Source organism: Tiliqua scincoides, chromosome 3 (assembly GCF_035046505.1).
Source record: "Tiliqua scincoides isolate rTilSci1 chromosome 3, rTilSci1.hap2, whole genome shotgun sequence".
Lineage (NCBI taxonomy): Eukaryota > Metazoa > Chordata > Lepidosauria > Squamata > Scincidae > Tiliqua > Tiliqua scincoides.
Window position 1 is genome coordinate 52537170 of NC_089823.1, and position 20475 is coordinate 52557644.

Below are 20475 nucleotides of genomic sequence, written 5' to 3' on the forward strand. Positions count from 1 at the left end.
CCCTTCTGCAGATTCCTGCCCGAGGTGCTTTACGGCCCCGCCTCCTCCTCCTCCTCCTCTGCAAGTCGCTCTTGCAGCCCAGATGGAGCTGCTGCCTTGACCGGGGCCAGGCGGCGGCCGTTGTCATGGCAACCCCGGGGAGGGGAGACGAGGCGGACCGGACCCTTTTCGTGGGCAACCTGGACAGCCGCGTGCAAGAGGAGATTCTCTACGAGCTCTTTCTGCAGGTGCAGGGGATGCTGGAGGGGGGCTCGGTGGGAGGGGGCGAGTTAGAGGGTGGGCGTGGCTCCCAAGCCCAGCCTGGGGGGAGGAAGCATTGCAATGAAGGGGGGGGGAGTTAGAAGCTGACAGCATCCCTGGTGGCAAGGTGACTCTTCAACCCTCTCCTTATCCCATCTGAAGTCATCACAGCAAAGTTCGCTCCCCTGCAGGGGTGGCCTGGCCAGCCTTGCATCACTGGGGCTCCTGGACCTTTAACAATTGGGCAGAAGAGGGAATTTCCCATTTCTCCCAGATGTCAAGCTGAACCTGCTGAATATGCCCTCCTCTACACCAGTGTTTCTCAAACTGTGGGTCGGGACCCACTAAGTGGGTGGTGAGCCCATTTCAGGTGGGTCCCCATTCATTTCAGTGTGTATTTTATTTTTTAATATATTAGACTTAATGCTCCTATGGTATGTGTCTGCGTTTGGAGAAATGCTACAGATCTGCTACTTTTAACAGGCTACTAAGTATATGCTTTTAACAATGATAATCAATGGGGCTTACTCCTGGGTAATGGGGGTGCAGCCTTTGGGATTTGAGGGAATTTGTTTTAAACAGATCAGCAACTGATTGTAAGGGTTAGGAGGGTTCTTCTTTATTCTGAACACATCTTTAAACTTAAACATGTTGTAAACTTTTTACTTACTTAATTTGATTTTGTGGTACGGGGTTGTTAAAAATTTTCCTGCTTGATGATGTTACCTCCAGCCATGACATCACTTCCAGGTTAATGACATCACTTCCAGTGGGTCCCAACAGATTTTTATTCTAAAAAGTGGGTCCTGGTGGTAAAATGTTTGAGAACCACTGCTCTACACAATTGTTAAAGGTCCTGGAGCCTTTAAGTTGAAAACCTGGGCACCCCTGCTATAAAGTATACTAGAAAAGAAAACCTGGATTTCCTGGAATAGGCTGGTCCCTTTTCTGGCAGAACTTCAGTGGTTTTTGACAACTGCTCACTAGGCAGAAGTTCAACAGGTGAAATTTCCCAGTTCTGACTATACAGTGGGGTGGAAGGCTGCAGCTGTTGAACTTCTCCATGAAATGTATGCATCTACAAGAAACTGCTGCCTTCTCAACCTACCAACCCAATATGTCAAATAACCCACTTCCACTTACATCTACTATGAGCATTTATGTTCCCAATTCTAAGCGCTGCAGTGAGGTGTGGTTCTTATAGCATATTAATGTCCCTGAGAGGTTGCATATTAAACACTTGTTAAATGGAGTTTATGACCCTCTCAGCAGTAAATACAAAAGTAATGGGGATGGCTCATGGCTTTTATTAGTCTACTTTTTAAGGTTGCAGTCCTATAATGCTTACCTGGGGGTAAGCACTATTGAACAGAATGGAACTTACTTCTGAGGAGACATGCATAGAATTGCACTGTTAGTCCAGTGGTTGCATTTCATTGTGCTCTTCCCTCACCTTCTTCTGGTGGTGGTATTGCTTGAAACAATTCCTCACTTCTCCCCTGTCCTATGTACTTCATATTCCTCTCATTCTGTTCTTGCTTCTGTATGTCTAATTTATGCATCACTTTAGCATATGCTTATGCTATATTTCCTTAAAGTGGAACTACAGTATTGAGATCTTCAGTTGTATTGCACAAATGATTGATGGGGAAAGTTCTACTATTTCACTAGAATATTCTTAAAGCTTTTGAGTTCCATGGTGAAATGTATGCAGTTTCCAGTTTGGACACCTCTGCCTTATCCCTATCTTAAAGCTACTTGCCTGCTTTCCTTCCATTCACTATCTCTTATCACTGCTGATCTGCAACTCTTAACTGAGTTATTCTTATTCCCCCAAGTGTACAGGGACCACAAACAGGTAATTGATAAAGGCCATACAGTACAAACTTACCCTTTGCAGCACAGTGAATTGGCTGACAAAAGTCTTTTCAAACTGTCTGGTTTTAAATTATGTTGTTTTGTGAACAATACAAGATAGCCCAGTGGCAATGAAGTATTCATACTTATTAGTGCACCAACACTGTGTGCTAAGTCTTGTTGTCATCACTTCTCTTTCTACTGCATCATACCTAAACTAGGTGCATCAGATAAGTAAATGTGGACTTGATTGCTCCAATGTTGATTTAGGGCCCAACTCTATCCAACTTTCCAGGGCTGATGTTGCTGTGCCATGGATTTGTCATACCCTGTGCTAGTGATGGGGGGGGGGGGAGCAGAGGCCCCTTCTGGGTAAGGGAACATTTGTTCCTTTACTTTGGGATTGAACCTTTACTTTTGGGATTGCGTCGTGGCTGCATTGAACCTGGAAATGTGGATAGGATTGGGCCCTCATTCTCCCTTAGGTGCTGTTGGTTTATTATTCTGCAGGGTTATAGTAAGGTTTTAAAAGTAATAAAACCTTACTGAAGTGTTATCCACTTTTTTCCACTAGAGAACTCGGAAATGGTTATGGAAATAATGATCACAGCTACATAATAAAATACCATGATAATAAAAGGCTGTTCATGAGTCAGAGTAGATAATAGCACTCATGAAAATCCAGGTGACCTACTATAAAAAAAATGGAAAAACAACTCTGTTGATTCACCCTCTTCCAAAGGCCAACATTTCACCCTGTTCTGGAAAGCATAGTGGCCCAATTTTTATACATTATTGTTCTTACTAAGCTAGCATTAGAAAAGTGTCAGAGCAAGACATACACACAGTCTATTATTTGTCATGTCTCTCGGGGTTAGATCTCCCATATTTACATTTATAAATTTTACGTAACGCTCCTTTGTTGTTGGCAACCTTCAGGCTCCTTTAAAACAAATTTAAAACAAATTTTACATTTGTTTGTTATATCTACAGTTTAATCCCAACAATCCTATTATCTTTCTTACCATGTTGTTTCAATTGCCTATCTTTTTTTTTTTAAAGGAAAAAAAGCTTCTAAAAGAATTAATTTTTAGTTTCCTATATTTCTAGCAACTCCATCTCATAAGCCAGAAATGAGATGTTAAAACATGAGATAATTATGCAGGCTGTAAATCTGTCATGGAAATGGGAGTGCATTGCCTTTGTATATTGAAGTAAAGTCATAGCATTGTCAAGAGAACATGCCGTATTTATGATGTTGGAGATGTGTAATATTTGGTACCCAACATTGTATGCATCTGTGTATTGGTCCAGCAAGTTGTAGAAACTACAAGTGAAAAGCTCTTTCCTGCCCATTGTTTCTAAGAAAATAATATTTAAGTTTTTTGCAGGCTGGACCGGTAACCAAAGTGACCATATGCAAGGACAAAGATGGAAAACCCAAGACTTTTGGATTTGCCTGCTTTAAACACACAGAGTCAGTGCCTTATGCTATAGCTTTGCTGAATGGGATTCGTTTATATGGAAGACCAATTAAAGTGCAGTATCGGTTTGGTAGGTTTAGCCACCTTGAACCTGAAGAGTAACTCTTTTTATACAACAGCTTAAATCCAATGTGGAATACTGACACACATCAGTTCTATAAAAATGATGGTGCAGAATCCTCCACCATCCTCCACCAAATGGTGGTGTAGAAAAGCCTAAGCAGAACATAAGAGAGTGCCTGCTTTTCTGTGTGTAGCATGTGCTGCTGTAAAAAAAAAATCTAGCAAGTCTAGATTTAGAAAACACAAAAGACTGTTATTTGGACCTTTAAGAGGTCCAGATATGAAATACATAGCAAAAATTTTCACTTTTAGTATAGTAATTCAGTAGTACTAATATATTGACTTGCAAGAGAATATAGCATTTCCTCTTTCCATACAGAAGGACAATTTATTACTGGAAGTGTTGTAAGAACATTAACATGTGCACTTGGGGAAATCTGTGCATGGGCCAGTTACAGTAGCTCATGGCACAACTCAATGGAATGGCATGAAATGACTACATAGGCAAGGTTGTAGAAGTGTAATAGTAGAAAGCTTTTATTGTGAGGAGAAGGATACGTATCCAGGAAGTGGAACCAAAAGTTAATGCAACACAGTTATCATTCACAAGACTACACGATGGCCTACTAATGAATGACCCTCTCCCAAATTTCCACAGCACACCACAGTGGTTGAAAATGGCTGCATTAGGGGATCTGTCGAGCTCATGATTTATTGGGTACTTTTCTTCAACATGGATCAAAAACAGCTTGCTCTAGAAAGTTAGATAGTAGCTTTGTCTGAAATTATTACAGGCTTGATTTTTTTCTCTATGTTTTAGAACAGTGGTTCTCAAACATTTAGCGCTGGGACTCACTTTTTAAAATGAGTATCTGTCAGGACCCATTGGAAGTGATGTCATTACTGGAAGTGACATTAAGCAGGAAAATTTTTAACAATCCTAGGCTACAATCCTACCCACACTTACCTAGGAGTAAGTCCCATTTACTATCGCTGTTAAAAGCATCCCTGAGGCAGTTCATGGCTGAACACAGTCACTTTCTGGCAACTCCTGCGACGCCACTGGAACCAACCATATTGGCCTCTGCCTTTCCATTGGATCATTTCAGTGACATGGAGAGGGGGGATTTGCTGCATGGGAAACAGTCTATCCTCCATATCTACTTTACCCAGGCTTCACGCACTGGAGAGGACACTCTGTTCCAGAACCACCATTCAGAGCGTGATACCATAGTCTTCTGAGACTGAAGGATGCCAACTCTAAAAGCATATACATAGCAGCCTGTTAAAAGTTCAGGTGTGTAACATTTTCCCAAATGCAGTCACATACCATGGTAGCATCAAGTCTAATATATTAAAAATAAACTATTGAAATGCATGGAGATCCACCTGAAATTGACTTGTGACCCACCTGGTGGGTCCCAACCCATGGTTTGAGAAACACTGTTTAGAACATAACACATTAGAGCCTGTCGCCATCAAAATATTTTCCAAATATATATAATGCTTTGTAAGTCTTTTTTCTTGGAGAGTTGCCTGACTGTTGCAGTAATATCTGCCAATCTTTGACACCATTATACTATGATCTGCTTGGTTTTCCCACATCATCGCTTATCTTAAGAGTGGTTATGCATAATTACCTGTATTTTTAAGGCTTCATAGGACCTGGCTGCAAATAAAGTGATGACTATCTGTATCACACTCTCAAAGCTTGTTATGATGGGTGCTTCTTTTACTGTTCATTAAAGGAGTAGACTACAACATACACAATTATCCTCACTAAAAGAAGGAAATAATAGAATTGGTTTTTGGATTGCTCTGCTCTTGGTTTTCATAAGAACATAAGAACATAAGAACAGCCCCACTGGATCAGGCCATAGGCCCATCTAGTCCAGCTTCCTGTATCTCACAGCGGCCCACCAAATGCCCCAGGGAGCACACCAGATAACAAGAGACCTCGTCCTGGTGCTCTCCCCTAAATTTGCTCTTTCATTTGCTCTTAGTTTTCTTATTTAAAGTTCTGATCATAGTATTGTTAGTTTATTGTATGATTTTATATTGTCATTTGTCCTGAGCCTGCAGACAAAATTACTGTCTTTTAAAGATGTAAATTTTAACAGATTAAAAAAGAGACCAATTTTAATTTGCTTTTTATGATGCAATTTACAGGAAGTTCCCACTGTCCAGAGTTAAGCAGTCATTGCCAGAATATGGAAAACAATGCTGATATACAGTCGTTGACATACAGGTAGCAGAGATACTTAGTGTATTTTTCAATCTAAAGACATTTTGAGATGTAAACTTAAATTCTGCTCTGGTGTGCCTTGTTGAATATGCATATGTTTGTACATATTCACTGAGCGTTTTACAAAGTGTCCTGAACAGTAGATGCCCCTTTCTTTTGCTATTTTTAAAAGTCTTTTAAAAACTACTGAGTTCAGAAATCTTTTTGGCTGGTTATATTATGATAACTCAAGAGCAACTCCCACTGCGTTTAGTGGAATTTATTCCCGAGTATGCATGGATTAGATTGATGAAGCTGGCTAAAGCTTTACTGCAGATTAAAATTTACGCATACACTCCAGTTAATCATTAGCTCTGAGAGTAAACTAATAATCCTTGAAGATCCTGCAACCATGAGAGGTGAAGTACTGGGCAAAGGTGGCTTTTCCCATTTTTCTAAGTTGTCTCAAATGAGAGCAACTGTCTCCTTCAGAACCCTCAAAATAGCAATTTCACTGTTTTCTACTGCATGCATTTATTCTACTAGTGAATTGTTCAAAACTCAGGCATTTGAGTTTATTGGTATCTTGTGTAATGATAACTTTCTATTAAGTTTTCTATTTAACTTTCTATTTAAGTTCTAGATTGGTTTCTAATTGAACTTCTGCCTATGATTTGTGTATGCAGTAGTTTTTTGTTATACAGGTTGAGACTAATTATTCAGTGGGTTCCATTCCAAACACTCAGGTGGATGACCATGGATGGCAAAAAAAAAACGCACTACAGCAGATCAATTTAAAAAACAAAGTTTCGTTGCTCTGGTGATTTAAAAACAGCTTTGCTGACCTTTATGATGTAAGATAAGAGTCATTAAGAAGACAATCCATCAATCAGTCCTCCTCCAAGTGCTTTGCTCAGCCCTTCCCTTCACCAATGCAAAGTGATCACCTTTCTTTAACTGCTCAAGGGGAAGGGAGGGGTGCACTGGGAAGAGAAGGACTGATGGATTGTCAGCCAGGATTGTTATTAGGAGGCTATTGTTAAAGGACTGTTCAGTTTTTTAAACTTATTTTAAATGGATACATTTTCCCCTTCTCCAGGGATCGGCATATTCCTTCTCATTTGCAGGGGCCATTCCTGTTGAGTCAAATCCGTGTATAAATAATCCGTGTATAAATAGGCTGGACCTGTATATTGAATTGGTTCCTAACTTCAGCCCCAAATACAATCAAGTTTAGGTCCTACCAGGGTGACCCCCCCCCCAAAAAAAACAGAACCCACAAATCTTTGAATAAAACTGTTAATTTTAATTTTAATTTTTCTTTGGAAAGAACATGACTTTTATGCAAAGTGACCAAGATAACTGAAACTTTGGGGAATAATCGTACACAGATTGAAGTTTGAGTCCAGTAAATTTCTTGAAATTTACTGGACCTTTGTAGGATTTAATAAAATTTTTATGGGTTCTGTTTTTTTTGGGTCACCCTGTAAAAATAATTCAAGCAATAATCCCTTCCCCAATCAGACATACTTCTATGTTATGTGGGAACTGAAGCCCTATCTTTTGTATGTTTACTTGGAGTAAGACCCATTGTGTGTGAACCCAGGATGTGTAGTGCTTCTAGTGTTGGACTTAGACCTGAAAGATCCAAATTCTGGATCTTGGAAAGTTCAAATTCTGCTCAGCCATGAAGCTTCTTTAGGTGACCTTGGACCAATCATTATCGCTCTCAGCCTAACCTACTTCACAGGATTATTGTGAAGACAAAGGGAGGGAAGGAACCTGAGCTGAAAAGTAAAAAATAAATCTGATAAGTCTGCATAGAACTGCAACCTTCACTTTTCTTATCTGAATTGATCAAATGTTCAGTACACTGATTTAAGAGTTCAAATAATATCTGTATGTATTTGTTGTTGAAGGACTTCATTCACTGTATGTCCATGTTTACTTTTCCAGGAATTTAGAACTTTATGGTACTTCTCCATTACCTGTTAGTCCTTTTCAGGTGAACGGTAGTCCACCTCAGGGATACTCTGCCTTTCAAAACATGGTAAGTTTGTAATAATGATCACAAATCTATTACAGCAGTATGTTGTGTACACAATTACACTGGTTATATAGTCAAAGGCACAACTGCCAAATGCAGCCAGGGAAGCCCTGCCTCTGCCCCCATAAGGAATGGGGCGATGGCAAAGTTAGCAGTGTGATCCTGGCGATGGTTTGCAATTGTGAAACCAGAAGTTGGTCACATTCACTATTTTTAGATACTCCCTCCAAGGCTTGGGGAGCCCTGCAGACACGTCCACGGGCTCCCCATACCTTCCAGAAGGCCGGTGCTACCACTGGTAAGTGCAGAAAAACCTCCTTTGTCCTTCCCAGTGACATGATCCTAGTGATAGAATCATAGAGTTGGAAGGGATCGTGTTGCTGCCTTCGCTCCTCCCCCTCAAAGACTCAAACTCAACAATATGTCATGGCAGTTCTCAAACTCCCAGAGAGTTTCCTAGCCATCTCAGGGCCCAATCCTATCCAATTTTCAAGTGTTGGTGCAGCCGCGCCAATGGGGTGTGTGCTGAATGCTGTGGTGGTGGGGCAATCACAGAGGCCTCCTCAAGGTATGGAAAAATTTGTTCTGTTACCTCAAGGCTGCATTGTGGCTGCACCAGTGCTGGAAAGTAGGATAGGATTGGGCCCTCAGATGGCTCCAGACCAACTATTTTGATGTGAGACATTTAAAATAGTTTTTTTAATTGCATACCAGCCAGTTGTAACTGCTGGTGGGAAAGTTTATGTGGATAAATTAAGAACTTGGTAGAATGAATCTGCTCAGTGGTCATTCTAAGCTGGAACCAAATTTGCCTGTGTTTATCATACTGGTTCCCTCTGGTACAAATGTTGTATTGGCAGTTCTGCTGTGAAACATTGTCCCTCTTGAGCCATTCTACAATCAGCCTACCAGTTGGTGAACTTTTGTGATGTAGAAGGGAGGAGGCATTTTTCAGATACCAAGTACAGAAGATTTATTGCTTGATTGCACTGGCATGTTCACAAAGTATAATTGGGTCTGGGTGTATTTTATGACACACACACATACAAGCTTTTCTCACCTCCTGGTCGATATGTTTGAAGTGGAAACAAGTTTTGTTTTGAAATGACAGTACAGTTGTACAGTTTGTACAGTTACTTATAATCTACCTCAGCGATTTTCAGCCACTCTGCCATGACACATTGATGTGCTGTGAATGTTCTGAAGGTGTGCTGCAAGAGTTTGGGGGAAGGTCATATATTAGCAGGGCTACTGGGGTATGCAAGTCCCCTGCTAGCAGTATGGTATGCCTTGTCAATTGTAAAAACAAAAACCCGATGGTGTTCCTTGACAATCTCAGTGCCTTCTCAGTGAGACTAAAAAGGTTGAAAATCGCTGATCTACCTGATGAAAGATTCAGTGTCACTCAAAAGCTTGCATGCCAGCATAAGTTTGTCCAGTAATTTCTGTTCTCTGGAACCAATGCAACAACAACTATACATAGCAGACTTTAAAACAGGACACTGATAATGTCTTCTGTTTTCCAGATGACATATTTCTTAGCACAGCAATATACTCCATATCCAATGGGACAACAGTTTCCTTGCTATCAGATGATGACGCCACCTCCGCCACCTTTTCCACGTTTCCCCTTATCATCCTATCCAAATCCTGGACAAACCACTTTTGACTACATGTACCCAGAACCAAAGAGCCACACGCTGCATCTGGTTAATGAAAGCAGACCTAAAAGGAAAAGACATCAAGAAACTAGTGATAGTGACAGTAGCATAGAAAATGACAGGAAGAAAACAAAGAGAAAATGAACAGGATAAAATCAGAAATATGAACAATGGAATTGACTTCATCATATCATGAGTAAAAGCTTCTTGCACTTTACCAAATAGGGTCACAAGAAATGTGATATCATTATTACAGTAACCTATACTCTCTGAAGGAGAATTACCATGATTTGAAGTAAAGTATCCTGAAAGTATTATAAAACAAGTATTATTTAAAAAAACAAAAAAACAAAAAACCAAAAACCTGCCCTTTTCTCATTAAAGGAAGTAACTTCTTGGAGTTTGTTTTATTGAATTTATTTATGCTGCACAAATGTGTAATCCTATTAAAAGTATGCACATAGCACTATCATCTCATCTAATTAACTTTATTCACAGTAAACAGCAGGTCACTTTAGTTTGGCTTGCAATTAGTCAACACTGTTAAGTAGTGATCATTTACTTCTTGTCTTAAGATACCTCTTGCAGACAGAAAAGCAGAAATAGCATGTTGTACAGCCTTTCCTAGACTATGGCATTTCTGAGGTAGAAAGGTTACATGTTTGTATGCTCCCCCCACATAAAAAGTTTCCCATGTATTGTATCCCAGCAGGGTGAAGGGTGTTTTTTTCCATGTGAAGAAGCATTCAGACATGTAATCCTTCTGTAACCTTCTGGTACGGTCCTGAAAGAGCATGTGATACAGTCCTTTCTGCATTAGTGTAAAGATGCCGTCTGCAGCACACTTGTAACACTCTTGATCTTATGCATGTTTATTTGAGAACAACTACTGCTGAATTTAATTAGTGTGCACAGGATTATAGCCTCAGCTGGAAATAAAGTTATTGTAACTGGTAGAATCCAATTCTGAGTAAATATGCTCTGATCAGAATGACAATTATAATCTGTACCCATCTTCTAAGGGACAGTGATGAGAATGCTCTGAGCTAATTGCATATTTTGAAACAGAAGAGAAATGAAGTGTTCTCACAAGTAATTTGGTTGTATTTTGAAAATAAATATCTTACTCATGAAGTATTTATGCACTTAAGAGCTATACAGATACTAGTATCTACTGAGAATTCTGATTTATGAGGTTCTCATTGCTACATATTTCATCTGTATGTATGTTTCCTTTATGTATGTTTTCCACAGCAAATACAGAGAATTCGAGTTCTCCCCAGTATTCAAGTGTGATGCAGATAAAATAATAAAGTTTACCTATGGTGAAATCTCCTTCTTATATGTGAAGAAATATTCATCGTATCTCCTACTGAATAAGTTTTGATACTACCTTCAGTGCTGAAAATGACTGTTTAGAGATGAAACAAGCATGTGTTTTACGTTTGTGCATCTAGCCTCTTGGGGGAAAAAATGACAATGTTACCTAATGTATGAGTTGATGACATGGGTCTAAGTTTGCTATATCTTGGTTCATTTGTTTATGGAGGCACTTTTATAATAGTAGTCCGGAGTACCACCCTGCTATATGTCAAGTTCCTTGCTAATCATCCACATTTTTGAGCAGATGTCAGTGATTGCTGTAAAACAGGTGGCTGATAATAAATTCAGTCTGGCAACCAGAAGACCTGATATGTATATCTTCTTAAAATATGTGTGTCTATTGACATGTGTCCTAATGAACACTGATGAAAGTGGGTTGCTAATAGCTTTCACTTAGACTTGGTTTTTCCTCTCTTCCTCTGTCTACAAAAAGAATCTTTACTCCTGCCAAACTAATTGAGGACTTCTTTTCAGTTACTTACATATTTCATTGGATTTTATTACAGAATGATTGTCAGAATAATTGCAGCCATGGGAAAGAACTTTTACCTTTAATGGTTTATCCCTTCCCTCCCTCCCATATGGAATATTATTTCAACTTGAAGATTCTTTAGTACCCTGTTGCTGCCTCACTCATCAGCATCACTCATTGATACACTGCAATTCACAGATGATATCTGGAAGGAGGAAGCAGAACCACATATTCTACAGCCCACAAATTGACAATTTGTGATGGATGATAGTGGGCTTTTGCTGTTACCCCCTCCAATACAGGGCAAAGTAGGTGACTCATAAACAAAGGGTGCTGGTAACTTGGTCCTTTCACATGGGAAAGTAGGAAAAACAAGATCAGCATTTGGGAGAGGAGGATTCTGAAGCCTACTTATCCAGGCATGGGTTCTAACATGTCCTGCAATTGTGCAAAAGGAAGTTCTAGTGGAGATAAGCATCCAGGAAAGTTAGATTTTATTCCCCTGGTACTGCTCAAGGAAGTATCATAGCTGGGGTGATTTTTTTTGGTCATATTTTTTTCCAAAATTTCTTGACTAAAATAGCAAATTGTGGTGTTTTTATTCCAAGGGTGCATTTTAATAAATTATAATTGCTTTAAAAATATACTAGGTAGATGATATAGTGTCAGCAAGTGCAGCCACAGTATTCTAACTGGAATAGTAATCTATTTTGACTTATGGAAAATACCTTAAAAACCACAATGTGGTGTTTTGTGTTTTTATTTGTGTATTGTAACACCAAAAGGTGGTATTTTGTGTTTTTAACAAACAAATAAATCCCACCCCTAATCCTAGCCCAGTAGATTAGATATCTTGTTCCATACAGAAAATCTGATGTTCAGTCCTTAGCATTTGCCTGAGACCTTGGCGGGTCACTGAGACTATTGCAGTGTTTCTCAAACGGTGGGTTGGGACCTACTAAGTGGGTCATGTGCCAATTTCAGCTGGGTCTCCATTCATTTCACTATTTTATTTTTAATATATTAGACTTGATGCTGCCACGGTATGTGACCGAATTTCGGGAAACGTTACAGATCTGTACTTTGAACAGGCTACTATGAAGATGCTTTTAACAATGATGGTCAATGGAACTTACTCCTGGGTAAGTGTGGGTAGGATTGCAGCCTAGAATTGTTAAAAATGTTCCTACTTGATGATGTCACTTCCAGTCATGGCATCACTTGTGGTGAGCCCTGACCGATTCTCATTCTAAAAAGTGGGTCCTGGTGCTAAAAGTGTGAGAACCACTGGTCTACTGTGCTGGGGCAGATCCTGTTTTAAAAAGTCATATGCTGCCTTTAAAAACCAGCCCTTCAATACAAAAATCAGCTCATGTAGGAAGAAGCAAGCTGTTACCATTGCTGAATGAAACCCTAGGCAAGCCACCAAGGAAGGACACTTCTGGTTGTTGGATCAGTAAACGTGGGGAGCAGAGCAGATCTTGGCTTCACTTGCCTGGCACAGGTGAGGCAAAGGAGAGACCAGACCAACCAAGTGCAGTTCCTTGTCCAGGCGGGTGGGATGGGAGGGCTTCTAGGATCAGGGAAGACGGGCTCGCTCCGGGTGGCAACTCAGCCCTTTCCCTGGAGTCCTCCTTTCCCATTCGTTGCACGCCAGCGCTGGCGAGCTCAGAACCCCGCCCCGCCTGGCTCTGAACCGGCGGCGCTCAGCTTTCAATCAGAGGAGCTGAGGCGGTCGCTGCCTGTGGCTGTCCTTGGCACGGAGAAGCTACGCCATCCAGAAGCGCAGGGGACATGCTGGGCGCATCGTGGGGGAGCAGCAGGGGTGGCTCTTACGAGCGCCTCCGGCCCTTCAGCAGCCCAAAGGTACACGGCACGGGGTTGGCACCCGCTGGGTTGGAGCTGCTGCTGGTTGTTGGGTGCGCTCTGCATATGCTCAGGGGCGCTCCAGGGCTGATCCCTGATGAGCTGAAGCTGCCATCGTTTCTGGATGCCCAGCCAAGAGGCATCCAAGGTCCTGATTCAGAAAGCAGGACTTGTTGCGTGCAGGAGAGCCGTGCGCTTTTGCGCTTGAAAAAGTGCAAGTGCAAGTGTGAGTGAAGCTTCACTGGAGATCTGGGCAGAGCATGTGCTTTGGGAGCGGGACGAAGTGTTTGGCAGGGCTGCTCCTGGACAAGCTTAGGCATGCATGGCCCAAGATCTCCAGTGACTTCCTGGTGACGTTCTGCACGCTTTGCTTTCTCAGATTGCTTTTCTTTGGACTGAGAGCTCACACGAGATGACAACAGTTATTGGCAATTAATTTCCACAGGGCAGACACTCCCCCCCCCCCCAATGCACAGACTTAAAATTTGTTCATATCCAGCACAACTCTCAGGTGTTCCGAGCTCTGAGCCAGTGAGGTAGGTAAACCCTCCTCATGCAGTGGTGTAGCCAAAGGGGGTGCAAAGCACCAAGTTTTGCAGGGAGCTTCCGTTTTATAGCCACTGCCCGGAATGGCTCTGAAGGGGAGGATGTCACATAATATCAGAACCAGGGGACATCCACTAAAGTTGAGTGTTGGGAGAGTTAGGACAGACAGAAGAAAATATTTCTTTACCTAGCGTGTAATTAGTCTGTGGAACTCTTTGCCACAGGAAATAGTGATGGCATCTTGCCTGGATGCCTTTAAGAGGGGATTGGACAAATTTCTGGAGGAAAAGTTCATTACGGGTTACAAGGCATAGTAGGTATGTGCAAGCTCTTGGTTTAAGAGGCAGGCTGCCTCTGATTGCCAGATGCAGGGGAGGGCACCGGGACGCAGTTTGTGTCTGTCTTGTGTGCTCCCTGAAGCATTTGGTGGGTCACTGTGAGATACAGGAAGCTGGACTAGATGGGACTTTGGCCTGATCCAGAAGGGCTCTTCTTATGTTCTTAGGAGGGGCCCCTTGCATGCTGCAGTGAGGTTCCCTGCAAAACATGGTGCTTTGCACCCCCCTGGCTACACCACTGTCCTCGTGGTCTATTTTAAAGCCAGTGCAGGCACAGGCAGGATGGTGAGGCGTACATATCCCTCTTGGCTTGGTTCCCATGTAGTAGGACCTACATACCAGACTTGAATGCTCTGTGTTTGTGACTGACAGTACTCTCTCACTGTATGTAGCCGTGTTCTGGGATCTTATATTTGCTATCCAGTTGTTTTTCTGCTCATGAAACTGAAACATTCTCTAATAAAAAGTTAATCTGAATAGGCAATCATTCAGGTGAGGGTGCAGGTCCACCGCTTGCACGCTCAGAAGGGCTTCTGCAACACTCTAAGGCAGTGGTACTCAAACTTTTCTGGCCAGTGGCTCCCTTGACCCCTGTGGCTGTTGGCCATGACTTCCCATCATGTTCCTGAGGGTTGGAAGTGACATCATTAAACAGGAAGTTGCCAGAAATATTAAATAAAAGAGCGGCGCCTCACAGTTTGAATAACACTGCTCTAAGGGAAGCAAGTGAAGAGATGTGTAGAACCATCCCAGCACTCATGTCAGTGAATGTCTGCAGATCCCTTGGAGCGCAATCCTATGCCTGTCTACTCAAAAGTAAGTTCTATTATAATAAATGGAGCTTACTCGTAGGAAAGTGTGGATAGGATTGTAGCCTTAGGGCCCAATCCCATCCAACTTTCCAGCACCATTGCAGCCGGAATGCAGCCTTGAAATAAGAGAACAAATGTTCCCTTACTTCGAGGAGGCCTCTGTGACTGCCTCCCCACCACAGGATGCACCACACACCCCATTGGCACAGCTGCACGGGCACTGGAAAATTGGTTCAATCTAATTTTCCAGTGCCAGTGTAGCTGTGCCACTGGGGCATGCATTGCATCTTGTGGTGGGGCAGCAGTCACAGAGAAGGTATGGGAACATTTGTTCCTTTACTTTGGGGCTGCATTGTGACTGCACTGGTGCTGGAAAATTGGATAGGATTGGGCCCTTAGTCAGCAATGTATAGATGTTGATATGGAACATTTTGAGCACTTGGACTAATTAATTAACTGGATCAAGCAACCACCTCTGTGTACACCATATGCAGTATATGTGTGAATTATAGTACATGCATATGAATTATAGCATATTTTGCTTTATAAAATGCTTTCTGAACTATTTTTTGTTGAAAAGCAGAATTTGAATGTTCTTAATGATAATAAATTTGACACTTTAAGTGTGCATACTTTTTGGGGGGGATGCTCTGTATATTAGACATGTGTTTGATCTCATAATTGCCAGAAAGTCATTGCTTCACACCTGGAAGGCATTCTTCCTTAATGCTTTGCTTTCTGGGATAGGCACCTATATGACTCAAGTACATGTACAATGCAATCAAGTACATGTACTTGATTGCATTCCGAGATCATGCATGGGGTGGGGTGGGAAAAGAACCAGTACATTTTACTGGGACCTAGAGGTCTAGGGGATCCTATCCAGGATCCAGTCCAAGGGGGGGGGGGTGTAAGGAGGTTGCAGAAGCTAAACTATACTAGTCAATCCTTCAATTTTTTAAAACATGTAAGGCTTGTCTTCCTACAGTATGGCTTCACCAATACACTAACTAGGGACATAGATGAACAACATGAAGATGAAAATCATTTTACGCGTAGTACTCTATAGAGACACAGTCTCTGGCAATTGATGCTGAAGAAAAGGGACCAGGTTTGATGAAGAAAATGAGATTTCAGAATTAAAATAGAAGCTTCTCTTTCATGACTCATGAGATTGTTTGTATGGGATGGGATTGTGGTGGTATGTGTGTGTGTGGGGGGGTGTCTTCAGTTTCAAGTTTATACTGTGCCCCCAATGATGCAAGGGCCTTGCATGTACTCCATAGTTTCTCTCATAGCTCACATGAAGGGGCAAAGAAGACATGATGAGCAGCCCATTTGCTGGCTTGTTAGATAATACTCTGCAAATGAGGGCGCAATCCTAACCCCTTATGTCAGTGTGTTCCAGCACTGACATAAGGGCAATGCAGCTCTGAGGTAAGGGAACAAACATCCCCTTACTTTGAGGAGGCCTCCATGAGTGACACCCAACTGCAGGATGCAGCACGTGTCCCATTGGCATCGCTATGCCAGTGCTGGAAAGGATTGTGCCCTGAGGTGCTGAATGTGGAATAGAACACTCTTTAGTTTTCTTCTGGTCTGTCATCTTTGTTTATGGAATCATTGGCTCTGTCTGTCTTGCCACAGAACCTGGCAGAGCAAAGTTTGGAACCATTAGATTCCATTGTGAGAATGGGTTATTGGGATTCTTGGGTCCCATTAAAATTAATGGGACTATAATTTACTTATAACTAACTTGCTTTCACTGATTTCAGTGTTATTCAGTCAGGATTCATTTCCTGAGGATACAGTCCAGTGTTCTTTAGTCCTTATAGTACAGCTATTTACATATGCATTTTGTATTTTTACAGGTGCCTGGGTCAGTGTGGGATCTAGAAATCTGCACTCTGTGAAGTGCCACACACACTGATGTCACCACTTAAATAATAATCTGGAAATTAGAAAATCATTTGTAATTTTAGTTCACATGAATCTGATAGCAATGTTTTGGCCTTCTTCACATTTCATTTTTATATGCTGGAGAAGCAGAGTGACCCTTAGTCTTGAATTCTTGTTTCTGTTTGTTTTCCTACAGAAAGGCAGCCCAGAGGAGAATGCTTCCTTCTTCAGCAAGATCACCTATTCTTGGTACACCAGGTAAAAAAAAAATATGGATGCATGTTGCTTTAAATTCGCAGTAGACTTTCAGGTGCATGGACCACCTTGTTTAACTAAAGTGCAGGAAATCAGAAACATTTTAAAACCTTGGATTATGATTATTTTCAAATCCTCCCCCCAAAAGCACCTTCCTGTACTAGGTCTTGATTTTGGGGTAAATAAGGAGAACATTACAGTTTTCCCAAACCGCATTGACATATCACTTCTTCATCTACTTATTTGAAAATGTGGTTGACAGGCTTAGAGGACTGTAGAGAGGGGAAAATATGGTGATGCATGAACATATCAATGCACAATTTTTCCAAGAAATGAGCCAAGGACAGGAAAGCACCTTTTCTTCTTAGGTCAGAAACAGTAAATGCAGCTTAGCGTCTGCAGTGTTCAGTCTGTCTAGGCTGAGTGTGAATATAAAGAAGGAACATATCTGTTAAAACCTGTGGGTGGTTGACATTGTAATGATTTTTTCATTAAACATTCATACTGTCTGCCTGGTTTTTGAATCTGAAATTAGATTGAGATTGTCAATATTTGGCATATAGAACTGGCAACATTTTACAGTACCTCAGTGAATAATGCCTTTCTCTCCCACTCAGAGTCAACATAATTCATTCTAATCTGTTAAACTGTTGTTGTGCAGGAGGAAAGAAGAACATCTGCAGGATCTGAAAGGGCACTAAGCATGTGCTAAATGCACATGACTATTATTCACATTTGTTTCTTGTGATTCACATGCTTATTGCAAAACGGTGATTGTGTGTATGTCTAATTGGAGTTGGAGATTTTGCATTTGGGTGCATTCCTCTTGCAACATTTGAATAAAGAATGAATAAAAAATATTGAGTTTCAAGGCACACATTTTGATTTTGTGATCAGTAGACTTTCATGTCTTTTTAAGAGTCTGGAGTCTTATGTGCCTCTTGTCATCAGACTTATTCATGCCTGTGCTCATTTTTATTGTTCATTTTCACCTCTTGTTCCTAGCAATCATTTTTTACGTAGGTCTGGGCGCATAGTAATGTTGTATCCTAACTATGCTTTTAGAATTCCCACTTTTCTTTTAGAAGCTTTCCTTAGGATTTTCTTCTTATTGTATCTTGTCTCCAGTCTTCCATTTGTTGTCATAATACATTCTGTAACACCTTCCCTTGCAATACACATATCTGACCAAAAGTAGGCAACCTTAGAATGCACGCATGCTTTTTGTTTTCATAAAGTAAAACATAAGATTCAGTTGTTATTACTTAGAATGTAGAATCTCTGGCTTTTTCTGGACTGTAGGACCAATGCCGCACTTCTGATTTCCCTTCATCTTTGCAGAACATGTTATTTATGCCCTGAAAAACACCATGCAGCCCAGTGAGTCTGTTACCATTCTATCGACACAGAACAGTCAGTCCAGTAATAATTGTATAATTATGTGTAAGCTGGCTTCTCATATTCATAAAGCCTGTTGCTGACCTTGCATACCAGCACTGCATTTTATCCACATTTTTTTCAGATAAGAAGATGACCTTTTAATTAGTGGGTAGAAGAAGGAAACATAGCTTGTATACAGATTATACTGTACGCTCCTTTATCTTTAACTGCTGAGTTCACAACTGCTTGAACAACAGATGGAGGGAGTGAGTCTCCAACTCTTTTTTTTGTACGTGTGTTTGATTGTGGAAGGAGAATATAAGAAGTTGGGATTTTCTTCCCTCAAGTCCATTTTCTTTGCTGATCTCACAGTACTGGTTTCAGAGCAAGTGTTGGGTGGAACACAGAACCAGATTTTTACTTTCTAGTTAATAGATACAATGTAAATTCACATTTTCAGTATGGCACCCATCTTCGGCACTTTTAAATGTTCTTAATTTTATGACCATGTGTTCGTGGAGAGCATTGTATTTTATTTGTGTTAGTTTGTAATGCTCTCTCTTTTTAAAAAATAGAGTTATAACTTTAGGATATAAAAAACCACTGGAAAAGGATGACTTGTTGGACCTGAAAAAGAGTGATTCACCATATGTTGTATGTCCGGATTTTGAAAAGCAGTGGAGAAAGGAAATTTTAAAGACAGCTAAGGATATAAAGGTAACTCTGATTTAAAATCTCCCTGTTACAAGCCATGTTTTGTTTCTTGAGGCCAGAACCATCCTCTCTGAAGAATTTCTATGTATGGCCGTGGTTGCCTTATTTCTTCTGTTTTCTCCTCCAGGTTTGTCACATTGGATTGTGTTAGGGCCACATGGTATCTTTTAATAGCCTGTATGAAATGCAACACAGATTCCCTTTACATGGAGCTGAAACTTCATGGAAACCACTTTTCTATGCATTGGCTGTATCCAAACAATGCAGCTGAATCTAGGTGGAACATGCAGCCAATCTAGGTGGAACATACCAGTGCAATCGACCCCACTGTCCACATGGTTGTAGCAATCAGCTATGATTGCATGGGATCTGCTTATAGAGAAGGGGCACCCATATATACTTGTGGCAGTACAAGATATTTCTGCAAATGCTCTGTCCCCAAGTACAGGTTGAATATCTAGAATGCTTGGGAAAGGAAGTTGTTTGGATTTTGGATTTGTCTGGATTTCAGAATAATTGCATAAATATATTGAGAAACGCTTCCTCTTGCTGCTTTTACTGTTACCCATATGGGTTTCTGCTCACCTTGGATTTTTCAACAATGTCTGTACTGGTTCACACCACAGAGCAGAGAACAGAACTTGCAGCCTGTACCTGCACTGTACCTTCTAGAGTTCACACTACAGAAAACGTCTTGGACAAAAATGTCTGAATTTCTGAATAGTCTAGATTTCACATGTCTGGATAAGGAATAATCTACCTGTATTTCATTTGGAGCAAAAAAAAATTGCAACTGAAAATAAATACTACTATGAAATTGCTGCAATACTGCCTGCAGCAACAAAATTTTTACTCTTGCTTAAGTAGCTTTTTTAATCAAGATTTATGTAGTGAAAAGAGAGAAATATTTTAAGGCATGCCGCACAGTTGTCAGCAGTGTTTCTTGGATGCTTTCTGTTGAATTTAATGGGACCAAATCCCCAGGAAATGCACAAGTGCTTTATTTGTACTTGGTATACATATATGGTTTACCATTCAAGAAAAGAGGATGAGTGCCTCCTAGAAGGTACATAAAGCTGTTTGTTAAAATTTCTCTGCTGCATCTTAATGTCAATTGCGACCACTTCTGAAGAATCATGAGTCCCATAGCCTAAAGCAGGGGGTGTCCAAACTTTTTGACAGCAGGGCCACATCACCTCTCTGACACTGTCGGGGGGGGGGGGGCTGGGGAAAA

At 41.0% G+C, this 20475-nt stretch overlaps 2 protein-coding genes across 2 annotated transcripts in view; both read left to right on the forward strand.

The window, feature by feature from the left end:
* Nucleotides 1-11261, forward strand: RBM11 (RNA binding motif protein 11). Its single transcript, XM_066620807.1, has 5 exons — nt 1-227; nt 3489-3651; nt 5814-5892; nt 7825-7918; nt 9442-11261. Exons 1-5 carry the CDS (start codon nt 126-128, stop codon nt 9718-9720), a joined length of 717 nt encoding a protein of 238 aa, XP_066476904.1. The 5' UTR covers nt 1-125; the 3' UTR covers nt 9721-11261.
* Nucleotides 11262-13223: 1962 nt separating this feature from the next.
* LOC136643878 (multidrug resistance-associated protein 1-like) overlaps nt 13224-20475 on the forward strand; it is a 41511-nt gene continuing 34259 nt past the window's right edge. The window contains exons 1-3 of the mRNA XM_066619292.1: nt 13224-13297; nt 17089-17150; nt 19103-19244. Coding sequence (XP_066475389.1) covers nt 13226-13297; nt 17089-17150; nt 19103-19244 — 276 coding nt within the window. The 5' untranslated portion in view covers nt 13224-13225. The remainder of the gene's footprint in view (nt 13298-17088; nt 17151-19102; nt 19245-20475) is intronic.

Bases quoted from the DNA above. Each gene is read 5' to 3' on its own strand.
- RBM11 (XM_066620807.1), top strand. From the start codon at position 126: ATGGCAACCCCGGGGAGGGGAGACGAGGCGGACCGGACCCTTTTCGTG. The intron at 5,893-7,824 runs GTAGCAGAGATA...TTACTTTTCCAG, and splicing joins ATACAGTCGTTGACATACAG to GAATTTAGAACTTTATGGTA. The intron at 7,919-9,441 runs GTAAGTTTGTAA...TCTGTTTTCCAG, and splicing joins ACTCTGCCTTTCAAAACATG to ATGACATATTTCTTAGCACA.